The sequence below is a fragment of the Ranitomeya variabilis genome, chromosome 3, assembly GCF_051348905.1.
Source record: "Ranitomeya variabilis isolate aRanVar5 chromosome 3, aRanVar5.hap1, whole genome shotgun sequence".
Taxonomy (NCBI): domain Eukaryota; kingdom Metazoa; phylum Chordata; class Amphibia; order Anura; family Dendrobatidae; genus Ranitomeya; species Ranitomeya variabilis.
Window position 1 is genome coordinate 248,433,746 of NC_135234.1, and position 16,742 is coordinate 248,450,487.

At 38.7% G+C, this 16,742-nt stretch overlaps 1 protein-coding gene and 1 long non-coding RNA gene across 3 annotated transcripts in view; both read right to left on the reverse strand.

Moving 5' to 3' along the window:
- Positions 1–1,931: 1,931 nt before the first annotated feature.
- LOC143815763 (uncharacterized) lies at positions 1,932–5,887 on the reverse strand. Its single transcript, XR_013223795.1, has 2 exons — positions 4,396–5,887; positions 1,932–4,007 (listed from the first exon to the last, which is right to left on the reverse strand). It is a non-coding gene; the product is annotated as an uncharacterized LOC143815763 (long non-coding RNA).
- Positions 5,888–9,287: 3,400 nt separating this feature from the next.
- The window catches only part of LOC143815762 (uncharacterized), a 785,716-nt gene continuing 778,261 nt past the window's right edge, over positions 9,288–16,742 (reverse strand). For both annotated transcript variants that reach the window (XM_077295356.1, XM_077295355.1), the window contains exons 50-51: positions 12,920–13,073; positions 9,288–9,584 (exon numbers count right to left, since the gene is read on the reverse strand). In XM_077295356.1, coding sequence (XP_077151471.1) covers positions 9,564–9,584; positions 12,920–13,073 — 175 coding nt within the window. In that variant the 3' untranslated portion in view covers positions 9,288–9,563. The remainder of the gene's footprint in view (positions 9,585–12,919; positions 13,074–16,742) is intronic.

Below are 16,742 nucleotides of genomic sequence, written 5' to 3' on the forward strand. Positions count from 1 at the left end.
CCTTGCCTGTTGCCGTTGTATTCAGTGCTATTCTGATTGCTCCTGTCTACATCCGTTATCAGTCTCTCCAAGAGAAGCTAAGTTCTGTTTGCTTAGTTTTGCTCATCTGTGTTCAAGATGTTTCCTAGTATATGATGAGTTTTTGTCCAGCTTGCTAATATGTGATTTCCCTGCTTGCTGGTGCTCTGGGGTGCTGAGTTGCTCCCCCCACATCGTTAGTTGGTGTGGGGGTTCTCGCATTTTCTGCGTGGATATTTTTGCATAGGGTTTTTTACTGACCGCACAGATCCCTTGCTATTTTCTGCTATCTAGCGTTAGCGGGCCTCATTTGCTTAACCTGTTTCATCTCTGCGTTTGTCTTTTCCTCTTAACTCACCGTTATTATTTGTGGGGGGCTTCTATATCTCTGGGGGATTTCTCTGAGGCAAGTGAGGTCTTTACTTTCTCTTTAGGGGTAGTCAGTTTCTCAGGCCGTGAAGAGACGTCTAGGATTTCAGGAAACATTCCACGGCTGCCTATAGTGTGTGCGGTTAGGATCAGGTTTGCAGTTAGTCCAGTTACCACATCCCCAGAGCTCGTCCTATTATTTTCTACTTAGCTGGTTAGATTTGTGATCCTAAGCCACTAGGATCATAACACTAGGGTGCTTCTAAGAGTGGCGTTGTAGTGATGTACAGCCAGATCAGGACAGGAAAAAGAAGAGATTGGGGACAATGATGAGTGTAAGGAGTCTGAAAGTGTATGAGGGTTAATGGCTTGTAGATTTCTGAATGTGTGATAGGTAGGAGAGTGATGGGGTTGGCGAGGAATTGAGTGTGAAGGAGAGAATGTTGTGGTCAGAGAGGGGAAGCGGTGAGTTATCTAGGTAGGAGATTGAACAGAGCCGGACAAAGGCCAGGTCCAGGGTGTTACCGTCTTTGTGTGTCTCAGAGGTTGAGAGCTGTAAGAGGCCTAGAGAAGTGGTTAGTGATAGAAGCTGGGATGCAGATGTGGAAGTGGGGCTGTTAATGGGAATGTTGAAGTCTCCCAGGATAAGGGTTGGTAGTTTTGAGGACATGAAGTGCGGCAGCCAGGCTGAGAAGTGGTCCAGGAAGTGTGTGGGTGAGCCTGGGGGCCGGTATATGACCGCTACTCTGAGGGAGAGGGGACAAGAGCCTGATGGTGTGGACCTCAAAAGAAGGGAATGAGAGTGATGGAACTGGGGGTATAACCTGGAACGTGCATTGTGGGGACAAGAGTATGCCGACTCTACCACCAGGTCTGTTTGTGGGTCTTGGGGAATGGGAGAATTGAAGGCCACCATGGGAAATGGTAGCAGGGGAGACAGTGTCAGAGTCCTGGATCCAGGTTTCAGTGAGGGCCAACAGATTTAGAGAGTTGTTCACAAAGTAGTTGTGCAGGAAAGGAAGCTTGTTACATACAGACCGTGGATTCCAAAGGGCACAATTGAAAGGGAGAGGTGAGGGAGTGCAAGTAATATTAATAAGGTTAGTATGGTTTTGATATGAGGTAGGGTAGCGGTTGAGGTTGGGGGATGGGGGACAGGGGTTTGGGGAGATGTCCCCTGAAATCAGAAGGAGTAAGAAGATAAAAAGCAAGTAGTTTTTGGAAGTGTATGAAGTTTTTTTGTGCAGTGTGTTTGGGCAAGATGGGCTGAGGTTTTTCAGGAAGGTGAGAGGTGCATGGGAGCTGTACATGGGAGAGGGAAGGAATGAGGAGCTGATGTATATGAGTCGTGGTGGAGGGGGTATTGGGCGGTGAATGTGGATTGCAAGGGAGCATAGGAGGATAGGAATATAGCACATGGATAGAAGGGAGAGCATATAGCATATAGTTTTATCAACGCTAAGTAACAAGAAGGATACAAAACAAAGCAGGTTTATTTAACACCTGACAAACCACAAAGAAAAAATGCATGTAAAAAACTCAAATGCAATGAAAAAAATAAAAAGTATTATTTATTAAATTCACACTAGGAGGAAAAAGATAAAACACAGGAAAGGCTGCACTTATAAAAATATCTATTGAGATCAACCAACAACATACATCTAAAAACATTTAAAACAGTCAAATGGTAAAAAACAAGCACCATCCAATAAACACCACAAACCTCTGTTCTGGGCAGATATAGACCAAAAGTTTCCAAAATGTGAACAAAATATATAATAAGGAAGGACATAAAAAGAAAGAAACAAGCAGCAAAAATATACTAACTGCTGGTAATAATAAATAACAATGCAAATATAAACCAGTGTATAAGTGTTATATACAATGGAAAAACATGTCCAGAATGTAGTGAGGAAGGAAAATAAAGTGCACCAGATATCAAAATCTAAAGGAGGGTGAGCTCACCCCACACGTATTGCAATTCTAAGATGGTTTCATCAGGGATAAATGTGAATGACCAAGAGTCGTTTTATATAGCAGAACATTTAGACCCCTGATATACAATACAAACAAGTGGATAAAAAAAACAATCATGCCTAATAAGTATAGGTAGATTCCATATTAAAAACTAAATCCATACCAGGCATTCATGGCTAGAGTTGAGCAGATTATTCAAAATTTGGTTCCGATTATGATGGGCGGCGAATATTGTTTTTACAATATTGCCGAACATCATTGGAGTCAATGGAAGTAGAAATGAACAAATATGTTCAGAACCGATCATCAAACATAAATTCGGCATGAATAGGGTACCAATATGGCATGAATATGACTAATTCAGATTCGCCGACCGATTCCGAACATATTCGCTCAACTATATTCATGGCCATTTATGGGTGGGAAAACTAGGTGGCACAGGTGAATTAGGATACAAATAGATGCCACACAAAGTATGGTGTAAAGCAATTTGTCAAATATGCATGCACCTGAAAAGAAAGATGATGCCACAAAAACATAGCCAAGAGCTTAATATGTTTATGACATTAGGTATAAACACAGAATCATGGTAAGCACATGAAAAATAAGATATCAGTGTAAAATCATAATTAACATTTGCAAAGAAGACAGTAATGGATAATGTTAATGGTGAATGCAAAACATTAGCACAAAATAATACATATGATGAGCACATGTGCAAAAGAGAGCAAGTGACAGTAATCCCCTAGCAAACATGGCTGGAAGTCTAATGTACACTTGTGCGTACAATATCTTATGATAGATACGATAGATATCTTATGATAGATAGACACATGTAAAGGCCAAATCTGTCCATGAGCTAAATAAGTGATTACTATGCTATCATGGAAGTTCATCTGTAAATCTTTATGGGCAAAATGATTAATAACTTCATAAGCCAATAGAAAGTAAAATGTAATCAACTGGATTTAAACTATGGACAGAAAATAAAAAGTGTTAGGTGAATTATTCTCCTTCCCCCCTCAAAAAAAAAGAAGCTTATCATGAACGGTGACCAATAAAACAAATGGAATGAATATAATTATATACATGTAGTGAATTAGGGCCAAAGTCCATTGCGCAAAAAGCGAATTCCACGGGCGGATAAATAAAAGTAAAAGTGAAAGATTAAACCCTGATAAATAAATCTACATGTAATAACAAAAGTCATATTGCCAATGATGCATACAGCCAAGTAAAATATTAAGGAACGAAAAAACTCATGAGAAAAATATTGTTGAAAAATTGCAAAAATAAAACCTGTGATAACATCAAATAAGTCTTATAAAAATAATAATGTACAAAAATATGTATGAAAGTAAAACATTAACCAGAAAACATAACGTGTATCGAAAAGTAATCATCTATATACCGGTATATCTGTAAATGTAGAAAAAAGGTCCATGCAGTGAGAAACAGCAATCCATGTCGAGTTAAAAAAAAGGAGGTGAAAAACAGAGATCCACAGGAGAAATTCACTATAGTGAAAATCCAAAGAGAGAAGATCATCCAGCCAGTATGCACAGGAATTCCTGGCTGCATAAACTAGGACCATCAGAGGAGTCCAAGATATTTATCGTTATGTTGGGAGGATCAAAGATAATCTAAAGGAAAAAGTGAATATGAGGTTAGTAAATTAAGCAAAAAAAATAAATAAATAAAAAGGAGCTGGTTTGAGGGAAAAAAAGGGAGGGGGAGTGAAGGGTAGGGGAAAGAGGGGGAAGGTGTAGGAAAAAAGTTAATAAACAAAGCAAGTGTGAACCTAGATAAGTAAAAAGCAATAACCAGTGAAGGAGATAAAGGAAGTGAAGAGCATAGGGAGGGGAAAGGAAATGTGGCGGGAATAAAGTTCATGAACAAAAGAAGTATATACCCAAATAAACCAGAAACAATAATGGGATTCAGAACTAAGCAAGAGAGAGATTGAGTCACCCCTTCTATTACTGGAGGAAATGTATTTTGTACCAAAGATTTGCCATCCTGTATACTTACCAGCATGGTGATCCAAGAAATGGGGACAACAGAGGATGGAGGCACAATGGATATTTCAGATATGCTGTTGGATATGTCTGAGTTCCTGCGTTGTCTGACCTACTTAAGGCTTTGGACAAAAACACAATAAGATTTACATTTCATATTTAGATTTGCAATTTATAGTGTGTTTAATTGGGAAAGTCTTATAAGGGGGATTGAAAAGATACTAGTACAATTTCCACAAGGCAGAAAGCCCTTACTTTGTTGCCCCTATTAGCAGACACAGCGGGACAATATATCTTTCAAAGTTGGAGCCTGGCATTCAATAATCTGTGGGGTTTCAGAGATATAATGTTCAATATGGGGGCCAGAAAGTAGAATATCCCAATGTTTTCAAAGTATTTGTAGGTCACCCCACAGATTAATGTATCTAGTAATGAGTTTCACCTATCGATTCTGTGGATGATATTTGGGTTGAAGAAGATCCTATTAGTTTAAATACCTGGCCCTCTCATGAACCTTGGACATGACTTTTCTTGGATAATCATGTTCCTTGAACTTGTGAGTTCTGTCTCGTGCCCCCAATATGAAGTCTGTCTCCTTAGAACAATTGAATCTAAAATGTAGGAACTCATTAGCGTGGTTCTGGAAAGATCACATGAGTACACATGCACCTGCACCCACCAACCCATAAAGAGGTTGGTGTAAACAGGAGCACATCTCACACCCATTGCGGTCCTGGAAGATAAAGGTCCAGTTAAAAATAAAATAATTATGTTGGAGTACAAACTGTAAAAGGTTGATTAGAAAGGAGATTTTCATATCCTCCCTAGGGAGTTTCTTGGTCAAATATTTCAAAAAATACAATTCTGATGTAAAATATTGGAGTACAGAGACTCACAAGTAACAATGATCGTATTCTTGGGGATAGTGACACCATCCAAGAGTTGTATTAAGTGTGTAGAGTCTCTAATGTTTGATGATAACGTGAGAACCAAAGGTTGTGTCAAAGAATATACAGGCTCTTTCACATAGGCTGCCTATTGCAACCACAATGGGGTCACCTAGGGGATTAGTGATATCTTTCAGTATTTTGTGAAGCAAGTAATAAGTTGCCAGTTGCCACAACAGGATGAGCCACTTTTAGAAAGTCAAATTCCTTCTTGTTACTGACACATAGGATTTAGCTGAATTAAGTAACTGGTCTAGTTTACTCCTAAATATCTGTGTTGGATCCGATGGTAGTGGAACATAGAGTTTTTTTTTTCATTCAATTGTCTTTAACCTCCTGTGTGTACATATCATTTGGCCACAAAACTATATTTTTAACTTAACTTTTTCCGCCTTCTTAATTATGAAATGTGGGCTACATTTGTAAAATTCAGTTGGCCAATACAATCTACATTTATGCCCTGCATATCTTTATAAACCAAGTTAAAAAAAATGTCTAACACAGAAAAAAGGTTTAAAAGCACAGTAGCAGATGAAGGATTGCGTAAAGTATTTGCTTACTTACCGGTCTCATTCTCCTGTAGATGGTCACCCACGATCTCTGTCATCCATGGGTAAATCTTGGGAGACTTTTAGTTCATCATACAGAAGTTTGAAAGAAACCTGTCTGCAAAAAAAAGGATAAAGGTCTTTTACAACAGTAAATTTATCAAACTTCAGCATGGTGGGAGAAGGTGAGACCTATCAATACCTGAGAGGACATACTGTACTGTAGGTGGAAAAAATGATCATTTGAACAGTATTTTTAGTTTTTGTTTGTTCAGGGTGAGTGGTTGATGTTTTGGACCTTTTTTTCCAAGTATTTGCACTGTCCTCTCATTGTTTTACCTCAAAATCACTGTTTTCTGAGGAAAAAATGGGTCACTATATTCATTTGTGCTAAGTGCTGTTGTGCATTTGCTGGCCATTGTTATGGTGCCACAATCTATACATATTTTTGATTCTCGAAGTCTGACATCTCATGTAAATTCTTGGGTTTATCTGGAAATCACTTCCCTCTCACGCCCTTCTATAATTTCTTTTGAGTTTATTCTGAAGGAGTACAACCAACGTCGCTTTATCAAAGGTAGACATCTTACCCTAGAAGATCCTTTGTGCCTTTGTCTGTGGGAGTAATTCCCTATCATGTTCGATTAGCGGGTTCTTTAAGATTTGTCAGCACTGAAACAGGTCATTTTCTTAAGTCTTACGAAATCAATACTCACCACCCAAGCTAGGAATACTAGTCCATGCAAATTTCTTGGTGTCATGGGACTTTTAATCTATACTGTATATCTAGACTACAAGCATTCCACCAGACTCTAGCTGATGGTTTTTTAGCATCATTAAATCCCTGAATTCTCCTTAAAACCTTCATCAGAATCAGACCCAGTTTTTAAATGAAATAAACTTGAGATTTGACTGCGCCACGAAGCCTCCTTGGATGCACTTTATTTTCCTGGCTCATTAACCACTGTTACATGTCTGGGTTACTTTCTGGACATGTTTTTCCATTGCATAAAGCACTGATACACTGGATTGTATTTTCATTTTTTATTTACTGTTATCAGCACTTAGTATCTTTTTACTCTATGTTTTTTTTCTCTTTATTTGGCATCTGCATCATATATTTTGCACTGTGGGGGAACCTTCTGGTCTATATCTGTCTATACCAGAGGTTTGCGTTTTTTACCGTAAAGTAATTTTTACAATTTGGTTGTTTTTTATTGTTTTTAGATGTTTGTTGTTGGTCGGTCTCAATAAATATTTTCTATTTTAAGGAATGCAGCCTTGCAAGTATATTTTTTCTTTCTCCTCCTTTATTTGCATTATATTTTTTTACATACTGACTACCATTCTAGATTTTTTGTTATTCAATTGTGCCCGCTTCATTCATCACCAGTGATTACTAATTTAGCTAATTTGTGCAGAACTGCTACAGAAAGTTTGCAACATCAAAACGCACAAAATACTCATTGTGGGATCTTACTCTGTTGTATTATAGAGCGTCTACCACATTAAGGCTGTCTATTGGTCACATTGGTATATGAATGACTGAATTTTCGATATCTCTTTGTCATTAAGTTGAAGAACCAGGAATTGCAGGAAAGAGGCTCAAAAGCCACCACCAGTGTACAATATTTCGCTGTTGTCTGCACAGGGCCTATGTGAAGAATCGATAACATCCTACATAACACTTATTCTATTGGTGGTGGAATAGCATCTTCTAATATCACTTTCCATTCTGTATTACACAATTGTAAATTCCAGGAATAGCATTTAAAGGGAATCTGTCAGTAGGATCGACCCTCCTAAGCCGTCTATATAGGCATTCACATCATAGGAGGCATAAAAACTCCAAAAGTTGCAAAATTTGTACATTACTTTGACTTGAAATTTTGTAGCAGTTTTGTGCCAGAATTCTGATTCTTGATGAATGAGATCCTTAGTGTTTAGAATTACAGCTGGCATTAGTTGTTACCCAAGATGTGACCATAGACCATAGATGTCTGTTTCTTTGGGCGAAAGATAGGAATTTTTTTAACTTGATATTAGGACACTTTTTGGTAAATTACCAGGAATTTGCACAAATGAATGATGAATTACAAATTTTCACTGTATTTCTAGTCTGAATCGAGTGTTTTTTCAGAAAGTTTTGATGCTGCAATAAGGGAAGACTCAAATGACTGTATGTTGGCCAAAGTATTTGTTTTACGGCTGTAGTGACAGCATTGTAGGCATAAATGATGATTTTAGTCTGGGTCTTGAGACCTGCAGTTTGGCCAGGAATTGTGGCAACAATAAGAAAATAGAGAACGGAAACAGTACGGCCACATGAATCTTTCCTACGGTTATGAAAATATTGCAAATATTCCAATGTTAACAAAATTTCATCAGTGTATTGCAGCTAAAAGGATAATGATGACTGTTCCTTGTTCAAAGAAAATAAATCATCATGAAATGCGCAAAGCTATAGTAACACTATCTAGGCTTTCTTAGCACCACGCACAGCATGTAGCCATACCTGAAGTATCAAAGAATACTACCAGCAGCCCATGAGTCTAAAGAGGAATAGGAAAAATAAAGGTAAGAAACTTAATCAGATTACATGTTTCTTATTTCCAGTAATGGGGTCTATCTTCAGGATAACATATAGGGCTATTTTCTAACTCTAGCAAAATAAAGTTTTGACAGCTATGAAGAATTTATTTGTATGTCTTCAAAGTAGAACTGTCGTGTAGGTGTAGATATTACTAATGGCTAATTGTTGTTATATATAAAAAAGTATGAGAAGAAATGTATTCTACTTACCATGGTAACAGGTTCTGCCATCTGCCCATACTTGCATTGGTATTGGCACGGTGTCGCACTTTAGATGTCCTCAAAATCTTTACACATCTTTAAATTTGGTCGAGAGCCGAAGCAAATAAATCGTATCCGAGTAGCATGTAGCAGGTGACTGACATTTTATGACATTTCATTTTATCAATATCTTGCATGTTATTTACACTGATGTTATCCCAAAAACTCATAGTACAGTCAATATGTGTGTGATCACGGCATGCGTACCTTTCGGTAAGTTGTGTGAGCTGCGCAGTACAAGTAGCATGTTTTTTATTTTACATTGAAAAATACCCATTCATCACTTTTCTATACATTATACATACCAGAATAAATGACAAAAAGGACGTAAACTCACATTGTATAAAGCCCAGGCTAGATCAGTTAAGCCACGTCTATACATGAACACAAAGAATTTATAGCCTTTTAACAGCTGGCATAAATGGTACGAATTCTTTTGGTATTATTTTTATCCAAGGACGACACACATTTATGTATTTTCTAGTTTAGTCATTCGAAAGGTTAACGGTAAAGTTTTTTCGGTGATAGAAAGGTATTTACCAACTTTTGTTTTAAGATTTTTTTTAAAATGCATATTCAGTTTTTTTTATTCATTAATTGATGGAGGTGGTTTTGATTGAAATTCAACAAATTGATACATTTTGTCAGAATGAAACATTTTGATGGATGTTTAGCAAGTAGAATAAATTAGAAATTGAACGGCAGGTTTGTTTGCCAAGTGTCACCAAGAAGCAGCTAATGATAAACCAATGTCAAAGTATTCTACTACGTACCTGCTGCAGAACTTACCTGTACCTCGGATAGACACTATTGCAATATCTCATTTTTGATTGTTAGAGAAGTTTGAAAAGGAACTGCAATAAAACAATAAAACTGTATTGTTCAAGTGATAAACAAAAAATAATCTCAAAGAAGTATCTTTCGTCTAAAGTGGTCCTGACAAGACCACAAAGCCTTCCATTCTGCACCCATAATGATCTCATGATCTTCAACCATAATCCAGCAATAAAATCATTCCCTTGATATATCATACAGATATCCGTATCTGAATTGTCTTGGAATAGTCAGGTGGGGGGTTGTTTTTATAGATCTGTCTGGCTTCATGGTCACTAAATATGCTACTAGGCCTGATTGACAATTCTCCACATGGTCCTCAGTATATCTCAGACAACTGCAATCTTGCGCATTCACGAGTCCTCTTTTCTCCTTGATCAGGTGCAAAGCACTTATGAAGACAGGGAGACTTCACCCAGGATCATTGTACATGTCAAGGAAGAAATGAAGTGTCGTGAATGCGCAAGATTGCGGTTTGCTGAGTTAGTTTATGAGTTTATTGCAGAATTATTGGTTGAAATCATAGTGGGGCTGGGGAAGCCTGGAGGACCTGACAGATTCCATGTTTGTTATTCTTTGCTCATATTTTAACATGTTGCAAAGCCAAAAAGTCGGTGGTAAAAAAAAAAGAGTGGTCAGATTATTTAGAAGTAGCATACACTTTTTTATTTTGATCGGTATCCCCCATACCTATTTTTTAGTATATGCAATCTAACTGATAATACTCATACAAGAGTTTAAAATTCATCGGTGACCAATATACAGATTCGAATAAACACATTTTTATTATTATTTATTTATTTATTTTGTGATGACTTTAGTCTGTGTCATGAGACTTGCAGTTTGGCCAGAAATTGTGGCAGTAATACGGATGTAAAAAAAAGGTCATATTGCGGTCATGTAAATCTTTTGTAAGGGTAGAAATGAAACCTCTGTAACTAGTCGAATGGTAGCAAAATTGCATCAGTGTTATACAGGTAGAAGGAAAATTAATTTAACCATCTTTGACTTTAAAGAGGTTGTTCAGGTGTGGCAAGAAAGCATGTAGTCCCTCTCTGCAACTGCAGACTTGTGAATTCTCACAGAATGCATATTGCAAGCTGTCAAGATTCTCCAGTGCCGGCGCCAGGAGTGCGAGGTCATTTGCCTGCAATTGAGTTGAGAGAAGCCACATACATCTAGTCGTAATATGGCCGGATGTATACATATCGCATACTTGCGGTCTCATGACTGCCAGCTCTCTGTATCGGCACCATAGAATAATTACAATGTGGAATGTGCATGCTGTGAGGATTCATAAGTCTGCAGTTACATAAAGTGACTGCAGACTTTTGACCACTTTTCAAAAAGCTGCATAAAGGACACCACCCAAATCCCATCAGAGTATTTTAAAACATAACTGTGTTTTTGGATGAAATTGAGTTTTTCTTTAACGGTACAAATACTCAACTGAAACGTGGAATACGTTCCTTAGTAGTAGTAGAACTATTATATTATTTGTCCCTATTCATTAAGCCTAGTATTTTATATTCTAGTCTTAAGAAGGTCCTGATGAGGTAACTATTTTACGCCCGCTGTGCCGAGCAGTGCAGCTACAAGCTACGGAGTCCGGAAGCAGCGAGGGAACGATGCGAGGTGAGGTTAATTATACTATATGGAAGGCAATGTGGGGCCCTTTATACTATATTGAAGGCAATTTTGGGCCCATTATACTGTATGAAGGACTACGTAGGTCACATTATACTGTATGGATGACAATGTTGGACCCATTGTGCTGAATGAAGTACTATGTGGGGCCTATTATACTGTATAGAAGGCAATATGGAGCCCAATATACTGTATGGAGGACTATATATGGTCCATTATACTGTATGGATGGCAGTGTGGGGCCCATTATACTGTATGGAGGACTATGTGGGACCCATTATACTGCATGGAAAGCAATGTGTTGCCCATTATACAGTATGGAAGGTAATGTGGGGCCCATTATACTATATGGATGTCTATGTGTGGCCCATTATAATGTATAAAAGGCAATGTGGGTTCCATTATACTGTATGGAAGGCAATGTGGGACCGATTAGAAGTGGAGGTATTATACTGTATTTGGGGGGCATTTTTCTTGGCATCGTACTTAATGGGCAATGAAAAGGAGATTTAGGAGCTTCAATAGGAGGATAATTACTTTGAAAGGACTGCAAAATTGTGAGATATGCTCTTCTGTGATGCCACCAAACATTATTATTTTTTTTATGGGGAGAGCCCAATTAAAACTTCTGCTATGGTGCCCCTTGATTTCTATGTATACCCCTGGTTATGCAGGCTGTCAATCATGCCCAGGTAAACAAAATTAGAAGATCCAAGGCAGGAATAGCATGGAGGATGAGATTTCTTTTTAACTAAATGGCATTCTTGGTTTTTAAAATAGGTACTCAGGTCATTTTTTATACTGTATGCATCACAAGAATAACTCAGTAGTAGATACAAACTTTTAATTCTTATGCAATTTAAGCTAACACAGATGTTCCCGTCTACAAATCCAGACATTTATCAGATGGATAACAGATTTATAGAGGAAACAAGAAAAATAGCATTGTAAGTGCTGGTGTAGCTGTAATATCTGCTGGTGAGGAAAAACCGTGCGATTGTGGACCAAAGTGTCTGTATTATTTTGGATTACATAAGAATTAAAAGTTTACATCTACTACTGCCTTTGCATTACTAACTGCATGCCGCTCCATTACTAACCAATGAGCTTGATGTCAGTGGACATAACACAGTTGACATCAACCACAAAATATTACTCCGACTGCCAACGCACCAGTGCTAGTGGGTAGAGCCAGGCAAAATGGCAGGATTGGCGTATCTAAAGGATGCACCTTTTCTGGGATGGCTGTGGGCTTCTATTTTTAGGTTGGGGAGGACCAAACATCCATGGACCTTCCCAGTCTTAGAATACCAGCCCCCAGCTGTCTGCTTTACCTTGGCTGGTTATCAAAAATAGTGGAAACCCCCACAATGTTTTTTTAGATTATATAAATAGTTTAAAACAACGGCGTGGAGGGCCACTCTATTTCTGATAACCAGTCAAAATATCTATTTTTTTTTTCTTTTAATATACTGCGCTGGCCATACAATACTTGGCATGGCTGTGATGGGGCTAGAAGAGGCCACACCGGAAAAGCTTGTTGATTGGATGCACTGCCGAACTCAAATAGTAACACAGACTATGTTCGGGTTTACCCATCACTAGTAATAACATAGAACATCTATTTGGATTAAATAAATCTGTACCAATAGTACCAGTTGGGGACAGTTAGGGGATCTGATAGACTTCCTTTATGTTGGTTACTGACCTTACAGCACTGCTCATTGTAGGAATCACAGAGACGAGCTGTGTAGAACAGACTGGCACTGGACCTATTTGTGAAGAATGTCGTCTGAACTGAGAATCTCGCTTCATTTCCCGTCCAGTTATTTAACAATTGCAACCCGGGATAGTACGTCAATCTAAAAATAGAAAAATATTCAGTGGTGAACAATTCAGAAGAAATCATCCTATTGTCATGCAGCTGCAGTGCTCCACAAGGGGGAGCTTGGTTGGGAAGCGAGACTGCACACACAGAGCAGCTGAACAGATGCCACCAAGTGACGAGAGCGAGGTCAGGAAAGCCAAGTCACAGCACAAGACAGCACAACAGTACAAAAGGATTTAGACAGAATGGATAGTCAGGACTTAGCAAGGGATCAGTAAACCAGGACGGGCAAAATACGGTACAATAGGGACAAACTGAAGCAGAGTCAAAAAGCCAAGCCAGGGGGTCAAAACCAGAGAGTCAAGCAGATACAGACAAACAAAGAGACACTGGGAAAGGGTAGGCAGAGGGAGATAACAGACACAGGACAAGTCAGGGTTCACAGTAGGACAAATCAAGGGCTTCCAGAGTCAGGTTTACACGCCGACAGAGACAGAGCTATAGCTGACACTACCCTCAGGATACCTGGGAGCTAAATAGCAAACCCGAGCCCAGAATGAGGCAGAGCAAAGTTAACCCTTGACATGATCCACCCAGAGAAAGAGCAGACAGGACTAAACTCCGGAACGGATCATGACACCTATATATTTACCCTTTGATCTGATTTACTTTTCAAGGTGAGTTGTTGCAGAAACTGTCCCTCACATTGCTGGCTTTACTTCAGTGGGCACTAGTTAATGAAATAGTGAACATCTGGGATGTCTAAGTTGTTATAAATGTGTTTGCTATGAAAGCAAACATGAAATAGGAACACATGAAAACTTCCATGAAAAATATATCTTTTACGGAAATTTTTATTCTGACATTTTGCAGAGGAAGGTGGCCACCAATCTGTTGTGGTGAAGTATAGAGTATAGAGAAAATATGTACGTTTCTTCACCTGTGGAACTAAGGTGGGAGATGGCATTTGTGGTAATTCAGAAATACTATTTTAGGTGCTCATGAACAGGGTATTTTTAGTGCATATAAACATTTATGAATTTCAAACATTTTTCATGCCATGTTTATAACTGTTTTGGAGGTATTTTTATTTGGTAAGTCTTAAACATATTTAACCCCTTAGTGACAGAGCCAATTTGGTACTTAATGACCGAGCCAATTTTTACAATTCTGACCAGTGTCACTTTATGAGGTTATAACTCTGGAACGCTTTATCGGATCCCGCTGATTCTGAGATTGTTTTTTCGTGACATGTTGTACTTCAAGTTAGTGGTAACATTTCTTCGATATTACTTGCGATTATTTATGAAAAAAATGGAAATATGGCGAAAATTTTTTAAATTTTGCAATTTTCAAACTTTGTATTTTTATGCCCTTAAATCAGAGAGATATGTCACAAAAAATAGTTAATAAATAACATTTCTCACATGTCTACTTTACATCAGCACAATTTTGGAAACAATTTTTTTGTTTGTTAGGGAGTTATAAGGGTTAAAAGTTGACCAGCAATTTCTCATTTTTACAACACCATGTTTTTTTTAGGGACCACATCACCTTTGAAGTGATTTTGAGGGGTCTATATGATAGAAAATAACCAAGTGTGACACCATTCTAAAAACTGCACCCCTCAAGCTGCTCAAAACCACATTCAAGAAGTTTATTAACCCTTTACGTACTTCACAGGAACTAAAACAATGTGGAAGAAAAAAATTAACATTTTACTTTTTTTTGCAAACATTTTACTTCAGAACCATTTTTTTTAATTTTCACAAGTGTAAAAACAGAAATTTAACCACAAATTTTGTTGTGCAATTTTTCCTGAGTACGCCGATACCCCATATGTGGAGGTAAACCACTGTTTGGGCGCACCGCAGAGCTTGGAAGTGAAGGAGCACCGTTTGACTGTTTCAATGCAGAATTGGCTGGAATTGAGATCGGACGCCATGTCGCGTTTGGAGAGCCCCTAATGTGCCTAAACAGTGGAAACCCCCCACAAGTGACACCATTTTGGAAACTAGACCCCCCAAGGAACTTATCTAGATGTGTGGTGAGCACTTTGAACCCCCAAGTGCTTCACAGAAGTTTATAACGTAGAGCCGTGAAAATAAAAAATCGCATTTGTTTTCACAAAAATGATTTTTTCGCCCACAAATTCTTATTTTCACAAGGGTAACAGGAGAAATTAGACCACAAAAGTTGTTGTGCAATTTCTCCTGAGTACGTCGATACCCCATATGTGGAGGTAAACCACTGTTTGGGCGCACCGCAGAGCTTGGAAGTGAAGGAGCACCGTTTGACTTTTTCAATGCAGAATTGGCTGGAATTGAGATCGGATGCCATGTCGCGTTTGGAGAGTCCCTGATGTGCCTAAACAGTGGAAACCCCCCACAAGTGATACCATTTTGGAAACTAGACCCCCCAAGGAACTTATCTAGATGTGTGGTGAGCACTTTGAACCCCCAAGTGCTTCACAGAAGTTTATAACGTAGAGCCGTGAAAATAAAAAATCTCATTTTTTCTACAAAAATGATCTTTTTGCCCCCAAATTTTTATTTTCACAAGGGTAACAGGAGAAATTAGACCACAAAAGTTGTTGTGCAATTTCTCCTGAGTACGTCGATACCCCATATGTGGAGGTAAACCACTGTTTGGGCGCACCGCAGAGCTTGGAAGTGAAGGAGCACCGTTTGACTTTTTCAATGCAGAATTGGCTGGAATTGAGATCGGATGCCATGTCGCGTTTGGAGAGTCCCTGATGTGCCTAAACAGTGGAAACCCCCCACAAGTGATACCATTTTGGAAACTAGACCCCCCAAGGAACTTATCTAGATGTGTGGTGAGCACTTTGAACCCCCAAGTGCTTCACAGAAGTTTATAACGTAGAGCCGTGAAAATAAAAAATCTCATTTTTTCTACAAAAATGATCTTTTTGCCCCCAAATTTTTATTTTCACAAGGGTAACAGGAGAAATTAGACCACAAAAGTTGTTGTGCAATTTCTCCTGAGTACGTCGATACCCCATATGTGGAGGTAAACCACTGTTTGGGCGCACCGCAGAGCTTGGAAGTGAAGGAGCACCGTTTGACTTTTTCAATGCAGAATTGGCTGGAATTGAGATCGGATGCCATGTCGCGTTTGGAGAGTCCCTGATGTGCCTAAACAGTGGAAACCCCCCACAAGTGATACCATTTTGGAAACTAGACCCCCCAAGGAACTTATCTAGATGTGTGGTGAGCACTTTGAACCCCCAAGTGCTTCACAGAAGTTTATAACGTAGAACCGTGAAAATAAAAAATCTCATTTTTTCTACAAAAATGATCTTTTTGCCCCCAAATTTTTATTTTCACAAGGGTAACAGGAGAAATTAGACCACAAAAGTTGTTGTGCAATTTCTCCTGAGTACGTCGATACCCCATATATGGGGGTAAACCACTGTTTGGGCGCACCGCAGAGCTTGGAAGAGAAGGAGTGTCGTTTTACTTTTTCAATGTAGAATTGGCTGGAATTGAGATCGGACGCCATGTCACGTTTGGAGAGCCGCTGATGTGCCTAAACAGTAGAGACCCCCCACATATGACACCATTTTGGAAACTAGACCCCTTAAGGAACTTATCTAGATGTGTGGTGAGCACTTTAAACCCCCAGGTGCTTCACAGAAGTTTATAACGTAGAGCCGTGAAAATAAAAAAATCGCATTTTTTCT